The sequence below is a fragment of the Oncorhynchus nerka genome, linkage group LG24 (assembly GCF_034236695.1).
Source record: "Oncorhynchus nerka isolate Pitt River linkage group LG24, Oner_Uvic_2.0, whole genome shotgun sequence".
NCBI classification, from domain to species: domain Eukaryota; kingdom Metazoa; phylum Chordata; class Actinopteri; order Salmoniformes; family Salmonidae; genus Oncorhynchus; species Oncorhynchus nerka.
The window spans coordinates 99,460,973-99,473,676 of NC_088419.1; the positions used below are offsets into that span (position 1 = coordinate 99,460,973).

Consider the following 12,704-nt stretch of genomic DNA (forward strand, 5'->3'; position numbering starts at 1 on the left):
GGAGGCTATTTTGTAAATGACATTGCCAAAGTCGAGGATCGGTGCAGAATGCAGAATGTTTTGGTACCTACTGGAGAGCTCTTTAGAACTCAACAGGAAGTACTCCACACAGACACACCTCAACAGGAAGTACTCCACACAGACACACCTCAACAGGAAGTACTCCACACAGACACACCACAACAGGAAGTACTCCACACAGACACACCTCTTTGTCTACACCCATTCAACATCAGTCACCCCCTCGTAAGCGAGCATTAGCCCCACCCATCTCTTTAAGGGTTGATTGCGCGTTCTGTCCTAAGAGACAACCGTTCACTGACCATTTTACTCCCCCTAGCAGAGCTGGTTAGGCTGTTTTTATGTTATCCAGAGCGTTGGTGACTGTAACTGTGCTGCTGGCAACAATTTACTCTTTTTTTGCCCATGTTTACTGACACCGGCCAACGGGTGTTGAGCGTTCGTAAATTCGCCAGTCATTCTGCGCTCTGGCACAGTCAGACGAGAGTGCTCTGAAATCAGAGTAGATAGATATACTTGGTAAATTCGCGCTGGCTATCAATAGTTGTCGCTGTGACATTCTATTGAAATGGGTACATGCATAGTGGAGTCTTTTGTTAAGACATGTAACTGGCTAGCTAGGTAAACAATTAACCATAATCCTAACTCATGACGTTACTACCCTGCATGAATCTGCAGGTAGTTAGCTATCTCCTTAGCTATCATACTCTAATTCCACTGATTTCAAAACGCAGTCCTCCAGAAAGTGGAGAGCAACACTTATGCAGTTCTACTAAGTAATAAAAAATCAAAATAAAAGTTGTGTTAGACAGGATTACCTACACATACTGATCAGCTCAAATAGACAGAAGCATGCTATATGGCAGACCAATCCAAACTCATCTCTCGCATTTCCAGCTCCACTCATTATCTCAGCCAATCGTGGCTAGCTGGAAGGTTGCTGTCCTTTTCTGTGGCTAAACTTACTAACTTACACAGGTCGTAATTTAACAATTATACTTGTATTTACAGATAGCATACAAGTATCTTATAAAGGCACATGAAAGTTCACATGTTCCAAAAGTCATTCCTGACAACGCATTTTGATTTAAAAAAAAAAGTTTATGTTCTCCGGTTAAGTAGTGACCCGCGACATACGCCTGGTTTCCTGAAACAGGCCACATATTAGGTTACTTACATTGTGTCTATCAATGCCCCTGGTATAATGTATATTTGCTGAAGCATTATGACAACTCAGGTGGTAGAGATTAACTGAGCTGGGCTTGGGTCATTGGGAAGTCATTGTCTCAACGCAGCCTGATAACGCTGTGAAAGGATCCAGGAACCCAAATGATTTGGGTGGATCCCATCGTCCTTATAATACTGTGAAAGGATCCAGGAACCCAAATGATTTGGGTGGATCCCATCCTCCTTATAGTGCTGTGAAAGGATCCAGGAACCCAGATGATTTGGGTGGATCCCATCCTCCTTATAAAACTGTGAAAGGAACCAGGAACCCAAATGATTTGGGTGGATCCCATCCTCCTTATAACGCTGTGAAAGGATCCAGGAACCCAGATGATTTGGGTGGATCCCATCCTCCTTATAATGGTGTGAAAGGATCCAGGAACCCAGATGATTTGGGTGGATCCCATCGTCCTTATAGTGCTGTGAAAGGAACCAGGAACCCAAATGATTTGGGTGGATCCCATCGTCCTTATAACGCTGTGAAAGGATCCAGGAACCCAGATGATTTGGGTGGATCCCATCCTCCTTATAATGGTGTGAAAGGATCCAGGAACCCAGATGATTTGGGTGGATCCCATCGTCCTTATAGTGCTGTGAAAGGAACCAGGAACCCAAATGATTTGGGTGGATCCCATCGTCCTTATAAAACAAGCTTTTTTTCCAGAAGGTATCAACATTATCAATACAAAAATGATCAATGATAGCTAGATATCCATTACCTCTGTATTCCACTAGCCTGTATCCATTACCTCTGTATTCCACTAGCCTGTATCCATTACCTCTGTATTCCACTAGCCTGTATCCATTACCTCTGTATTCCACTAGCCTGTATCCATTACCTCTGTATTCCACTAGCCTGTATCCATTACCTCTGTATTCCACTAGCAGTACCCATTACCTCTGTATTCCACTAGCAGTATCCATTACCTCTGTATTCCACTAGCCTGTATCCATTACCTCTGTATTCCACTAGCCTGTATCCATTACCTCTGTATTCCACTAGCCTGTATCCATTACCTCTGTATTCCACTAGCCTGTATCCATTACCTCTGTATTCCACTAGCCTGTATCCATTACCTCTGTATTCCACTAGCAGTATCCATTACCTCTGTATTCCACTAGCAGTACCCATTACCTCTGTATTCCACTAGCCTGTATCCATTACCTCTGTATTCCACTAGCCTGTATCCATTACCTCTGTATTCCACTAGCCTGTATCCATTACCTCTGTATTCCACTAGCCTGTATCCATTACCTCTGTATTCCACTAGCCTGTATCCATTACCTCTGTATTCCACTAGCCTGTATCCATTACCTCTGTATTCCACTAGCAGTATCCATTACCTCTGTATTCCACTAGCAGTATCCATTACCTCTGTATTCCACTAGCAGTATCCATTACCTCCGTATTCCACTAGCAGTATCCATTACCTCCGTATTCCACTAGCAGTATCCATTACCTCCGTATTCCACTAGCAGTATCCATTACCTCTGTATTCCACTAGCAGTACCCATTACCTCTGTATTCCACTAGCAGTATCCATTACCTCTGTATTCCACTAGCAGTATCCATTACCTCTGTATTCCACTAACAGTATCCATTACCTCTGTATTCCACTAACAGTATCCATTACCTCTGTATTCCACTAGCAGTACCCATTACCTCTGTATTCCACTAGCAGTACCCATTACCTCTGTATTCCACTAGCAGTATCCATTACCTCTGTATTCCACTAGCAGTATCCATTACCTCTGTATTCCACTAGCAGTATCCATTACTTCTGTATTCCACTAGCAGTATCCATTACCTCTGTATTCCACTAGCCAGTATCCATTACCTCTGTATTCCACTAGCAGTATCCATTACCTCTGTATTCCACTAGCAGTATCCATTACCTCTGTATTCCACTAGCAGTATCCATTACCTCTGTATTCCACTAGCAGTATCCATTACCTCTGTATTCCACTAGCAGTATCCATTACCTCTGTATTCCACTAGCAGTATCCATTACCTCTGTATTCCACTAGCAGTATCCATTACCTCTGTATTCCACTAGCAGTATCCATTACCACTGTATTCCACTAGCAGTATCCATTACCTCTGTATTCCACTAGCAGTATCCATTACCTCCGTATTCCACTAGCAGTATCCATTACCTCCGTATTCCACTAGCAGTATCCATTACCTCCGTATTCCACTAGCAGTATCCATTACCTCCGTATTCCACTAGCAGTCTCCATTACCTCTGTATTCCACTAGCAGTATCCATTACCTCCGTATTCCACTAGCAGTATCCATTACCTCCGTATTCCACTAGCAGTATCCATTACCTCTGTATTCCACTAGCAGTCTCCATTACCTCTGTATTCCACTAGCAGTATCCATCACCTCTGTATTCCACTAGCAGTATCCATTACCTCTGTATTCCACTAGCAGTATCCATTACCTCTGTATTCCATGTAGTCCTGGAGAATGTCCAGCATCCTGGTCATCTGGGAGAACAGCAAGATGTGATGTCCCCTGAACATCAATGAGGAAAAGTAACGTGTTAAATTACAGTATATTTACAGTAAAAGAGATAATAGCAAGACATCATGGAAAATATCAAATCAAATCAAATCAAATATCATCATGGAAAATATGGATAAGATCTAACATCTAATAGTGCTCAGTGTTAGACAGTATCATCCTTAGTGTTAGACAGTATCATCCTTAGTGTTAGACAGTATCATCCTTAGTGTTAGACAGTATCATCCTTAGTGTTAGACAGTATCATCCTTAGTGTTAGACAGTATCTTCCTTAGTGTTAGACAGTATCATCCTTAGTGTTAGACAGTATCATCCTTAGTGCTCAATGTTAGACAGTATCTTCCTTAGTGTTAGACAGTATCATCCTTAGTGTTAGACAGTATCATCCTTAGTGTTAGACAGTATCATCCTTAGTGTTAGACAGTATCATCCTTAGTGTTAGACAGTATCTTCCTTAGTGTTAGACAGTATCTTCCTTAGTGTTAGACAGTATCTTCCTTAGTGCTCAATGTTAGACAGTATCATCCTTAGTGTTAGACAGTATCTTCCTTAGTGCTCAATGTTAGACAGTATCTTCCTTAGTGCTCAGTGTTAGACAGTATCTTCCTTAGTGTTAGACAGTATCTTCCTTAGTGTTAGACAGTATCATCCTTAGTGTTAGACAGTATCTTCCTTAGTGCTCAATGTTAGACAGTATCTTCCTTAGTGTTAGACAGTATCATCCTTAGTGTTAGACAGTATCTTCCTTAGTGCTCAATGTTAGACAGTATCTTCCTTAGTGTTAGACAGTATCTTCCTTAGTGTTAGACAGTATCTTCCTTAGTGCTCAGTGTTAGACAGTATCATCCTTAGTGTTAGACAGTATCTTCCTTAGTGTTAGACAGTATCTTCCTTAGTGTTAGACAGTATCTTCCTTAGTGCTCAATGTTAGACAGTATCTTCCTTAGTGCTCAGTGTTAGACAGTATCATCCTTAGTGTTAGACAGTATCTTCCTTAGTGTTAGACAGTATCTTCCTTAGTGTTAGACAGTATCTTCCTTAGTGCTCAATGTTAGACAGTATCATCCTTAGTGTTAGACAGTATCTTCCTTAGTGCTCAATGTTAGACAGTATCTTCCTTAGTGCTCAGTGTTAGACAGTATCTTCCTTAGTGTTAGACAGTATCATCCTTAGTGTTAGACAGTATCTTCCTTAGTGCTCAATGTTAGACAGTATCTTCCTTAGTGTTAGACAGTATCATCCTTAGTGTTAGACAGTATCTTCCTTAGTGCTCAATGTTAGACAGTATCTTCCTTAGTGTTAGACAGTATCTTCCTTAGTGTTAGACAGTATCTTCCTTAGTGCTCAGTGTTAGACAGTATCATCCTTAGTGTTAGACAGTATCTTCCTTAGTGTTAGACAGTATCTTCCTTAGTGTTAGACAGTATCTTCCTTAGTGCTCAATGTTAGACAGTATCTTCCTTAGTGCTCAGTGTTGGACAGTATCATCCTTAGTGTTAGACAGTATCTTCCTTAGTGTTAGACAGTATCTTCCTTAGTGTTAGACAGTATCTTCCTTAGTGCTCAGTGTTAGACAGTATCTTCCTTAGTGCTCAGTGTTAGACAGTATCTTCCTTAGTGCTCAGTGTTAGACAGTATCATCCTTAGTGTTAGACAGTATCTTCCTTAGTGCTCAGTGTTAGACAGTATCTTCCTTAGTGCTCAATGTTAGACAGTATCTTCCTTAGTGCTCAGTGTTAGACAGTATCATCCTTAGTGTTAGACAGTATCTTCCTTAAGGCTCAGTGTTAGACAGTATCATCCTTAGTGTTAGACAGTATCTTCCTTAGTGTTAGACAGTATCTTCCTTAGTGCTCAATGTTAGACAGTATCTTCCTTAGTGTTAGACAGTATCTTCCTTAGTGTTAGACAGTATCTTCCTTAGTGCTCAGTGTTAGACAGTATCATCCTTAGTGTTAGACAGTATCTTCCTTAGTGTTAGACAGTATCTTCCTTAGTGTTAGACAGTATCTTCCTTAGTGCTCAATGTTAGACAGTATCTTCCTTAGTGCTCAGTGTTGGACAGTATCATCCTTAGTGTTAGACAGTATCTTCCTTAGTGTTAGACAGTATCTTCCTTAGTGTTAGACAGTATCTTCCTTAGTGCTCAGTGTTAGACAGTATCTTCCTTAGTGCTCAGTGTTAGACAGTATCTTCCTTAGTGCTCAGTGTTAGACAGTATCATCCTTAGTGTTAGACAGTATCTTCCTTAGTGCTCAGTGTTAGACAGTATCTTCCTTAGTGCTCAATGTTAGACAGTATCTTCCTTAGTGCTCAGTGTTAGACAGTATCATCCTTAGTGTTAGACAGTATCTTCCTTAAGGCTCAGTGTTAGACAGTATCATCCTTAGTGTTAGACAGTATCTTCCTTAGTGTTAGACAGTATCTTCCTTAGTGTTAGACAGTATCTTCCTTAGTGCTCAATGTTAGACAGAATCTTCCTTAGTGCTCAGTGTTAGACAGTATCTTCCTCAGTGTTAGACAGTATCTTCCTTAGTGTTAGACAGTATCTTCCTTAGTGTTAGACAGTATCATCTTTAGTGTTAGACAGTATCTTCCTTAGTGCTCAGTGTTAGACAGTATCTTCCTCAGTGTTAGACAGTATCTTCCTTAGTGTTAGACAGTATCATCTTTAGTGTTAGACAGTATCTTCCTTAGTGCTCAGTGTTAGACAGCATCTCCCTTAGTGCTCAGTGTTATAGTTCTCCCTTAGTGCTCAGTGTTATAGTGACAGACAGACAGACAGACAGACAGACAGACAGAGACCCTTGGTGCAGGTATGCCAGCATGCTGTCCAGCAGACAGAGTTTTCCACTAGCCTGGATCAGATGCTCCCCCATCTCAAACGGCTCTGGTTCCACACCTAGAGAGGAAAGGCAGGGCTCAAGTTAAAAATGTCCCCCTGGTTCCACTAACTTTTTCAATTAGTGGCACCAGCCCATTCAGTCTGTGATTATAGATATTTGAATGTGTAACCTAATCCAGTGATTGTCATGGATGTTGGGTTGACCACTAAGCTACTGCTAACCAATAGGATCTCACCATCAAACAGGTAAGGGTGGTCCACACAGCTCTAAACCAATAGGATCTCACCACCAAACAGGTAAGGGTGGTCCACACAGCTCTAAACCAATAGGATCTCACCATCAAACAGGTAGGGATGGTCCACACAGCTCTAAACCAATAGGATCTCACCATCAAACAGGTAAGGGTGGTCCACACAGCTCTAAACCAATAGGATCTCACCATCAAACAGGTAAGGGTGGTCCACACAGCTCTAAACCAATAGGATCTCACCATCAAACAGGTAAGGGTGGTCCACACAGCTCTAACCCAATAGGATCTCACCACCAAACAGGTAAGGGTGGTCCACACATCTCTAAACCAATAGGATCTCACCATCAAACAGGTAAGGGTGGTCCACACATCTCTAAACCAATAGGATCTCACCATCAAACAGGTAGGGGTGGTCCACACATCTCTAAACCAATAGGATCTCACCATCAAACAGGTAAGGGTGGTCCACACATCTCTAAACCAATAGGATCTCACCATCAAACAGGTAAGGGTGGTCCACACAGCTCTAAACCAATAGGATCTCACCATCAAACAGGTAAGGGTGGTCCACACAGCTCTAAACCAATAGGATCTCACCATCAAACAGGTAGGGGTGGTCCACACACTTCCGGAGCTGCATCAGTATATTAAGCAGTCTGGTCTTGTTTCCCTGCTCATTCCCAAAGGCATCTAGAAACAAAACAACAGTTAGCTACAGTCAGTTGCTTCCCAATGGAAAGAGTTTTTAGTTTAAGTTGAATAAAAGTATTTTCTTTTCTTTGGTTGCTCCTACCAACTCCATTGCTGTCATCGGCAAGCCTAACCCAAACTGTTTAGCGTTCCCATTCCATAAAGACAAGTTGGCAAGAGAGCACAAACGGACAGCCAACAGCGTTCCCATTCCATAAAGACAAGTTGGCAAGAGAGCACAAACGGACAGCCAACAGCGTTCCCATTCCATAAAGACAAGTTGGCAAGAGAGCACAAACGGACAGCCAACAGCGTTCCCATTCCATAAAGACAAGTTGGCAAGAGAGCACAAACGGACAGCCAACAGCGTTCCCATTCCATAAAGACAAGTTGGCAAGAGAGCACAAACGGACAGCCAACAGCGTTCCCATTCCATAAAGACAAGTTGGCAAGAGAGCACAAGCGGACAGCCAACAGCGTTCCCATTCCATAAAGACAAGTTGGCAAGAGAGCACAAACGGACAGCCAACAGCGTTCCCATTCCATAAAGACAAGTTGGCAAGAGAGCACAAGCGGACAGCCAACAGCGTTCCCATTCCATAAAGACAAGTTGGCAAGAGAGCACAAGCGGACAGCCAACAGCGTTCCCATTCCATAAAGACAAGTTGGCAAGAGAGCACAAACGGACAGCCAACAGCGTTCCCATTCCATAAAGACAAGTTGGCAAGAGAGCACAAACGGACAGCCAACAGCGTTCCCATTCCATAAAGACAAGTTGGCAAGAGAGCACAAACGGACAGCCAACAGCGTTCCCATTCCATAAAGACAAGTTGGCAAGAGAGCACAAACGGACAGCCAACCAGGGCTAGAATTTCCTAACATCATTTTAGATGAGGTTTATGTTAGTCTCACACAGGTCCTTCATGAGTATAGCCTTATAATATCTCTTCTGCAGGGCAGACAGGCCGTGGTACATCAGTATCTCCGTCTTCATGGGGAGGTCAGCTGCTACCTCAGCCTTCACCCTCCTCAGCAGGAAGGGCTGCAGCACTCTCTGGAGATCACTGGCTGGAGAGAGAGAGACAGAGAACACTGCTGTTAGACATGTAGGGTTCACAGAGATGCAGTCTTTGTCATGACGATGGAGCTGCCCTCTTGGTTTCAATGGGACTTCCTGCATCAATAAAAAAAGGTTCCATAAAATAATAAAAAGTACACATATGGCAGAGTGGCCAACCGTTCTGAACACCTGGACTGGTCAAAAGTAGCTCACTATATAGGGAATAGGGTGTCATTTGGGACAGCACTAAAAACCTGGTTCCTGTTCCATACTGTGCTTCAGTACCATAACAACCTGCCAACAAAGACACAAAAAGGAACACCTTCCGAATATTGACTTGCACCACCTTTGTGCCCTCAGAACAGCCTGAATTTGTCAGGGCATGGGCACTACAAGCTTTCGAAAGCGTTCCAATGGGATGCTGAACCATGTTGACTCCAACGCTTCCCACAGTTGTGTCAAGTTGGCTTGGATGTCCTTTGGGTGGTGGACCATGTTGACTCCAACGCTTCCCACAGTTGTGTCAAGTTGGCTGGATGTCCTTTGGGTGGTGGACCATTGTTGATAAACACGGGAAAGTGTTGAGTGTGAAAAACCCAGCAGCGTTGCAGTTCTTGGCACCTACTACTATACTCTGTTCAATTAGAAATGTTTTTGTCTCGCCCATTCACCCTCCGAATGGCACACGTACAGTGCACTCTGAAAGTATTCAGAACCTTTGACTTTTTCCTAATTTTTAAAAATTAAAGCCTTATTCTAAAATTGATTGAGTTAATTATTTTCCTCATTAATCTACACACAATACCCCATAATGACATCACAATACCCCATAATGACATCACAATACCCCATAATGACATCACAATACCCCATAATGACCAAGCGAAAAGTCTTAGACATTTTTGCTATTTTTTTACCAATTTAAAACAGAAATACCTTATTTACATAAGTATTCAGACCCTTTGCTATGAGACCCGAAATTGAGCTCAGGTGCATCCCGTTTCCATTGATCATCCTTGAGATGTTTCGACAACTTGATTGAAGTCCACCTGTGGTAAATTCAATTGATTGGACTGGATTTGGAAAGGTACACACTTGGCTATATAAAGTCCCACAGCTGACAGTGCATGTCAGAGCAAAAACCAAGCCATGAGGTCGAAGGAATTGTCCTTAGAGCTCCGAGACAGAATTGTGTCCAGGCACAGATCTGGGGAAGGGTACCAAACAACGTCTGCAGCATTGAAGGTCCCCAAGAACACATTGGCCTCCATCATTCGTAAATGGAAGAAGTTTGAAACCACCAAGACTTTTCCTAGAGCTGGCCGACCAGCCAAACTGTGCAATCGGGGAAGAAGAGCTTTGGTCAGGGAGGTGACCAAGAACCCGATGGTCACTGACAGAGCTCTAGAGTTCCTCTGTGGAGATGGGAGAACCTTCCAGAAGGACAGCCATCTCTGCAGCACTCCACCAATCAGGCCTTTATAGTAGAGTGGCCAGACGGAAACCACTCCTCAGTAAAAGGCACATGACAGCCATCTTGGAGTTTACCAAAAGGCACCTAAAGACTAAACATTCTCTGGTCTGATTAGACCAAGATTTAACTTTTTGGCGTCTTGTCTGAAGGAAACCTGGAACCATCCCTACGGTGAGGCATGGTGCTGGTAGCATCATGCTGTGGGGAGAAAAGTACAGAGAGATCCTTGATGAAAACCTGCTCCAGAGCACTTAGGACCTGACACTGGGGCGAAGGTTCACCTTCCAACAGGACAACAACCCTAAGCACACATCCAAGACAACGCAGGAGTGGCTTCGGGAAAAGTCTCTGAATGTCCTTGAGCGGCCCAGCCAGAGCCTGGACTTGAACCTGATCAAACATCTCTTGAGACCTGAAAATAGCTGTCCATCCAACCTGACAGAGCTTGAGAGGATCTGCAGAGAAGAATGGGAGAAACTCCCCAAATACAGGTGTGCCAAGCTTGTAGCGTCATACCCAAGAAGACTCAAGGCTGTAATCGCTGCCAAAAGTGCTTAAACAAAGTACTGAGTAAAGGGCCTGAATACTTATGTAAATGTGTTTTTTCAGTTTTAGATTTTTTATAAATATGCAAAAATGTCTAAACCTGTTTTTGCTTTGTCATTATGGGGTAGTGTGTGTAGATTGAGGGGAAAAAATGATATCATCATTTTTAGAAAAAGGCTGTAACATTGTGTAAAAGGTCAAGGGGTCTGAATACTTTCTGAATCCACATTTCAATTGTCTCAAGGCTTAAAAATATTTCTTTAACCAGTCTCCTCCCCTTCATCTACATGTATCCTCCCCTTCATCTACATGTCTCCTCCCCTTCATCTACATGTCTCCTCCCCTTCATCTACACTGATTGAAGTGGATTTAACAGGTGACATCAATAAGGGATCATAGGGTTCATCTGGTCAGTCTGTCATGGACAGAGCAGGTGTTCCAACATTGTACTGTAAGATAGCACACTTTTTGATAATGTGATGAGTAAATTGGATAGTCATAATTTATGCTAATAACTTTTTTAAATCTACAAATCACAGGGTAGCCTACTTTGCTGACACTGACAATCAATCAATAAAAACGAAATTGTCCAAAAACAAACTTTCAAGTGGCTTCTGCGAATGTGCGTTACTTCACCGGGGATATGGCCGATGCTCTCCGCTGGTTCCAATAAGGCAGGCTATACTGTTCACTCAACAAAGTTGAGAACTAAAAGACTGATTAGAGTCTATTTCCTTGTCTTGATAGTTTGGAAAGCTAATGGCTAATTCTATGTTTTTCCGTGGTATTTGCAGAGCGCCCTGCCCAAACTGCAGGCCAATGTAGGTTATGCTATTTTTTATGATTTTATTTATTCATGTATAGACAGGAGTAGGCTAATTAGACTATATAATTTTTACCATTTACTTTAGGGGAAGCTTAGCCTCCAGGTGTTCCGATCGAATTGTGTAGTAGTGTCCTCCTATCTAGCATGTTATCTCACACACACGTGTAGTGTCCTACCCAGAGTCGGTTGTGTCTGGACCTGGTTGTAAGTGCTCGTGAAGTCCTCGGTCTGGTCTGTGGGGAAGAGACTGGGCTGGATGAACGATAGGAGGCTGTAGAGCTCCGTCAGGTTGTTCTGGATAGGAGTTCCTGTCAGCAGCACTCTGAAATCCAGAGAGAACTACAAGAGAGACAGTGAAACAGGTGGTAGACTGGGTGGTGGTAGGAGAAGGAATAGAGACTGGGTGATGGTAGGAGAAGGAATAGAGACTGGGTAGTGGTAGGAGAAGGAATAGAGACTGGGTGGTGGTAGGAGAGGGAATGTAGACTGGGGAGTGGTAGGAGAAGGAATAGAGACTGGGTGGTGGTAGGAGAGGGAATGTAGACTGGGGAGTGGAAGGAGAAGGAATAGAGACTGGGTGATGGTAGGAGAAGGAATAGAGACTGGGTGGTGGTAGGAGAAGGAATAGAGACTGGGTGATGGTAGAAGGAATAGAGACTGGGTGATGGTAGGAGAAGGAATAGAGACTGGGGAGTGGTAGGAGAAGGAATAGAGACTGGGTAGTGGTAGGAGAAGGAATAGAGACTGGGTAGTGGTAGGAGAAGGAATGTAGACTGGGTGGTGGTAGGAGAAGGAATAGAGACTGGGTAGTGGTAGGAGAAGGAATAGAGACTGGGTGATGGTAGGAGAAGGAATAGAGACTGGGTGATGGTAGGAGAAGGAATAGAGACTGGGTAGTGGTAGGAGAAGGAATGTAGACTGGGTAGTGCTAGGAGAAGGAATAGAGACTGGGTGGTGGTAGGAGAAGGAATGTAGACTGGGTAGTGGTAGGAGAAGGAATAGAGACTGGGTGGTGGTAGGAGAAGGAATAGAGACTGGGGAGTGGTAGGAGAAGGAATAGAGACTGGGTAGTGGTAGGAGAAGGAATAGAGACTGGGTAGTGGTAGGAGAAGGAATAGAGACTGGGTAGTGGTAGGAGAAGGAATGTAGACTGGGTGGTGGTAGGAGAAGGAATAGAGACTGGGTAGTGGTAGGAGAAGGAATAGAGACTGGGTGATGGTAGGAGAAGGAATAG

General features: G+C 43.3%; 1 protein-coding gene across 4 annotated transcripts in view; it reads right to left on the minus strand.

The window, feature by feature from the left end:
* The window catches only part of chd1l (chromodomain helicase DNA binding protein 1-like), a 93,926-nt gene that overhangs the window by 66,667 nt on the left and 14,555 nt on the right, over positions 1 to 12,704 (minus strand). For 3 of the 4 annotated variants that reach the window (XM_065009379.1, XM_065009377.1, XM_065009380.1), the window contains exons 7-11: positions 11,647 to 11,809; positions 8,477 to 8,632; positions 7,472 to 7,564; positions 6,584 to 6,680; positions 3,696 to 3,769 (exon numbers count right to left, since the gene is read on the minus strand). In XM_065009379.1, the coding sequence (XP_064865451.1) occupies positions 3,696 to 3,769; positions 6,584 to 6,680; positions 7,472 to 7,564; positions 8,477 to 8,632; positions 11,647 to 11,809 (583 nt within the window). The remainder of the gene's footprint in view (positions 1 to 3,695; positions 3,770 to 6,583; positions 6,681 to 7,471; positions 7,565 to 8,476; positions 8,633 to 11,646; positions 11,810 to 12,704) is intronic. The other variant, XM_065009378.1, reaches the window with a different exon arrangement.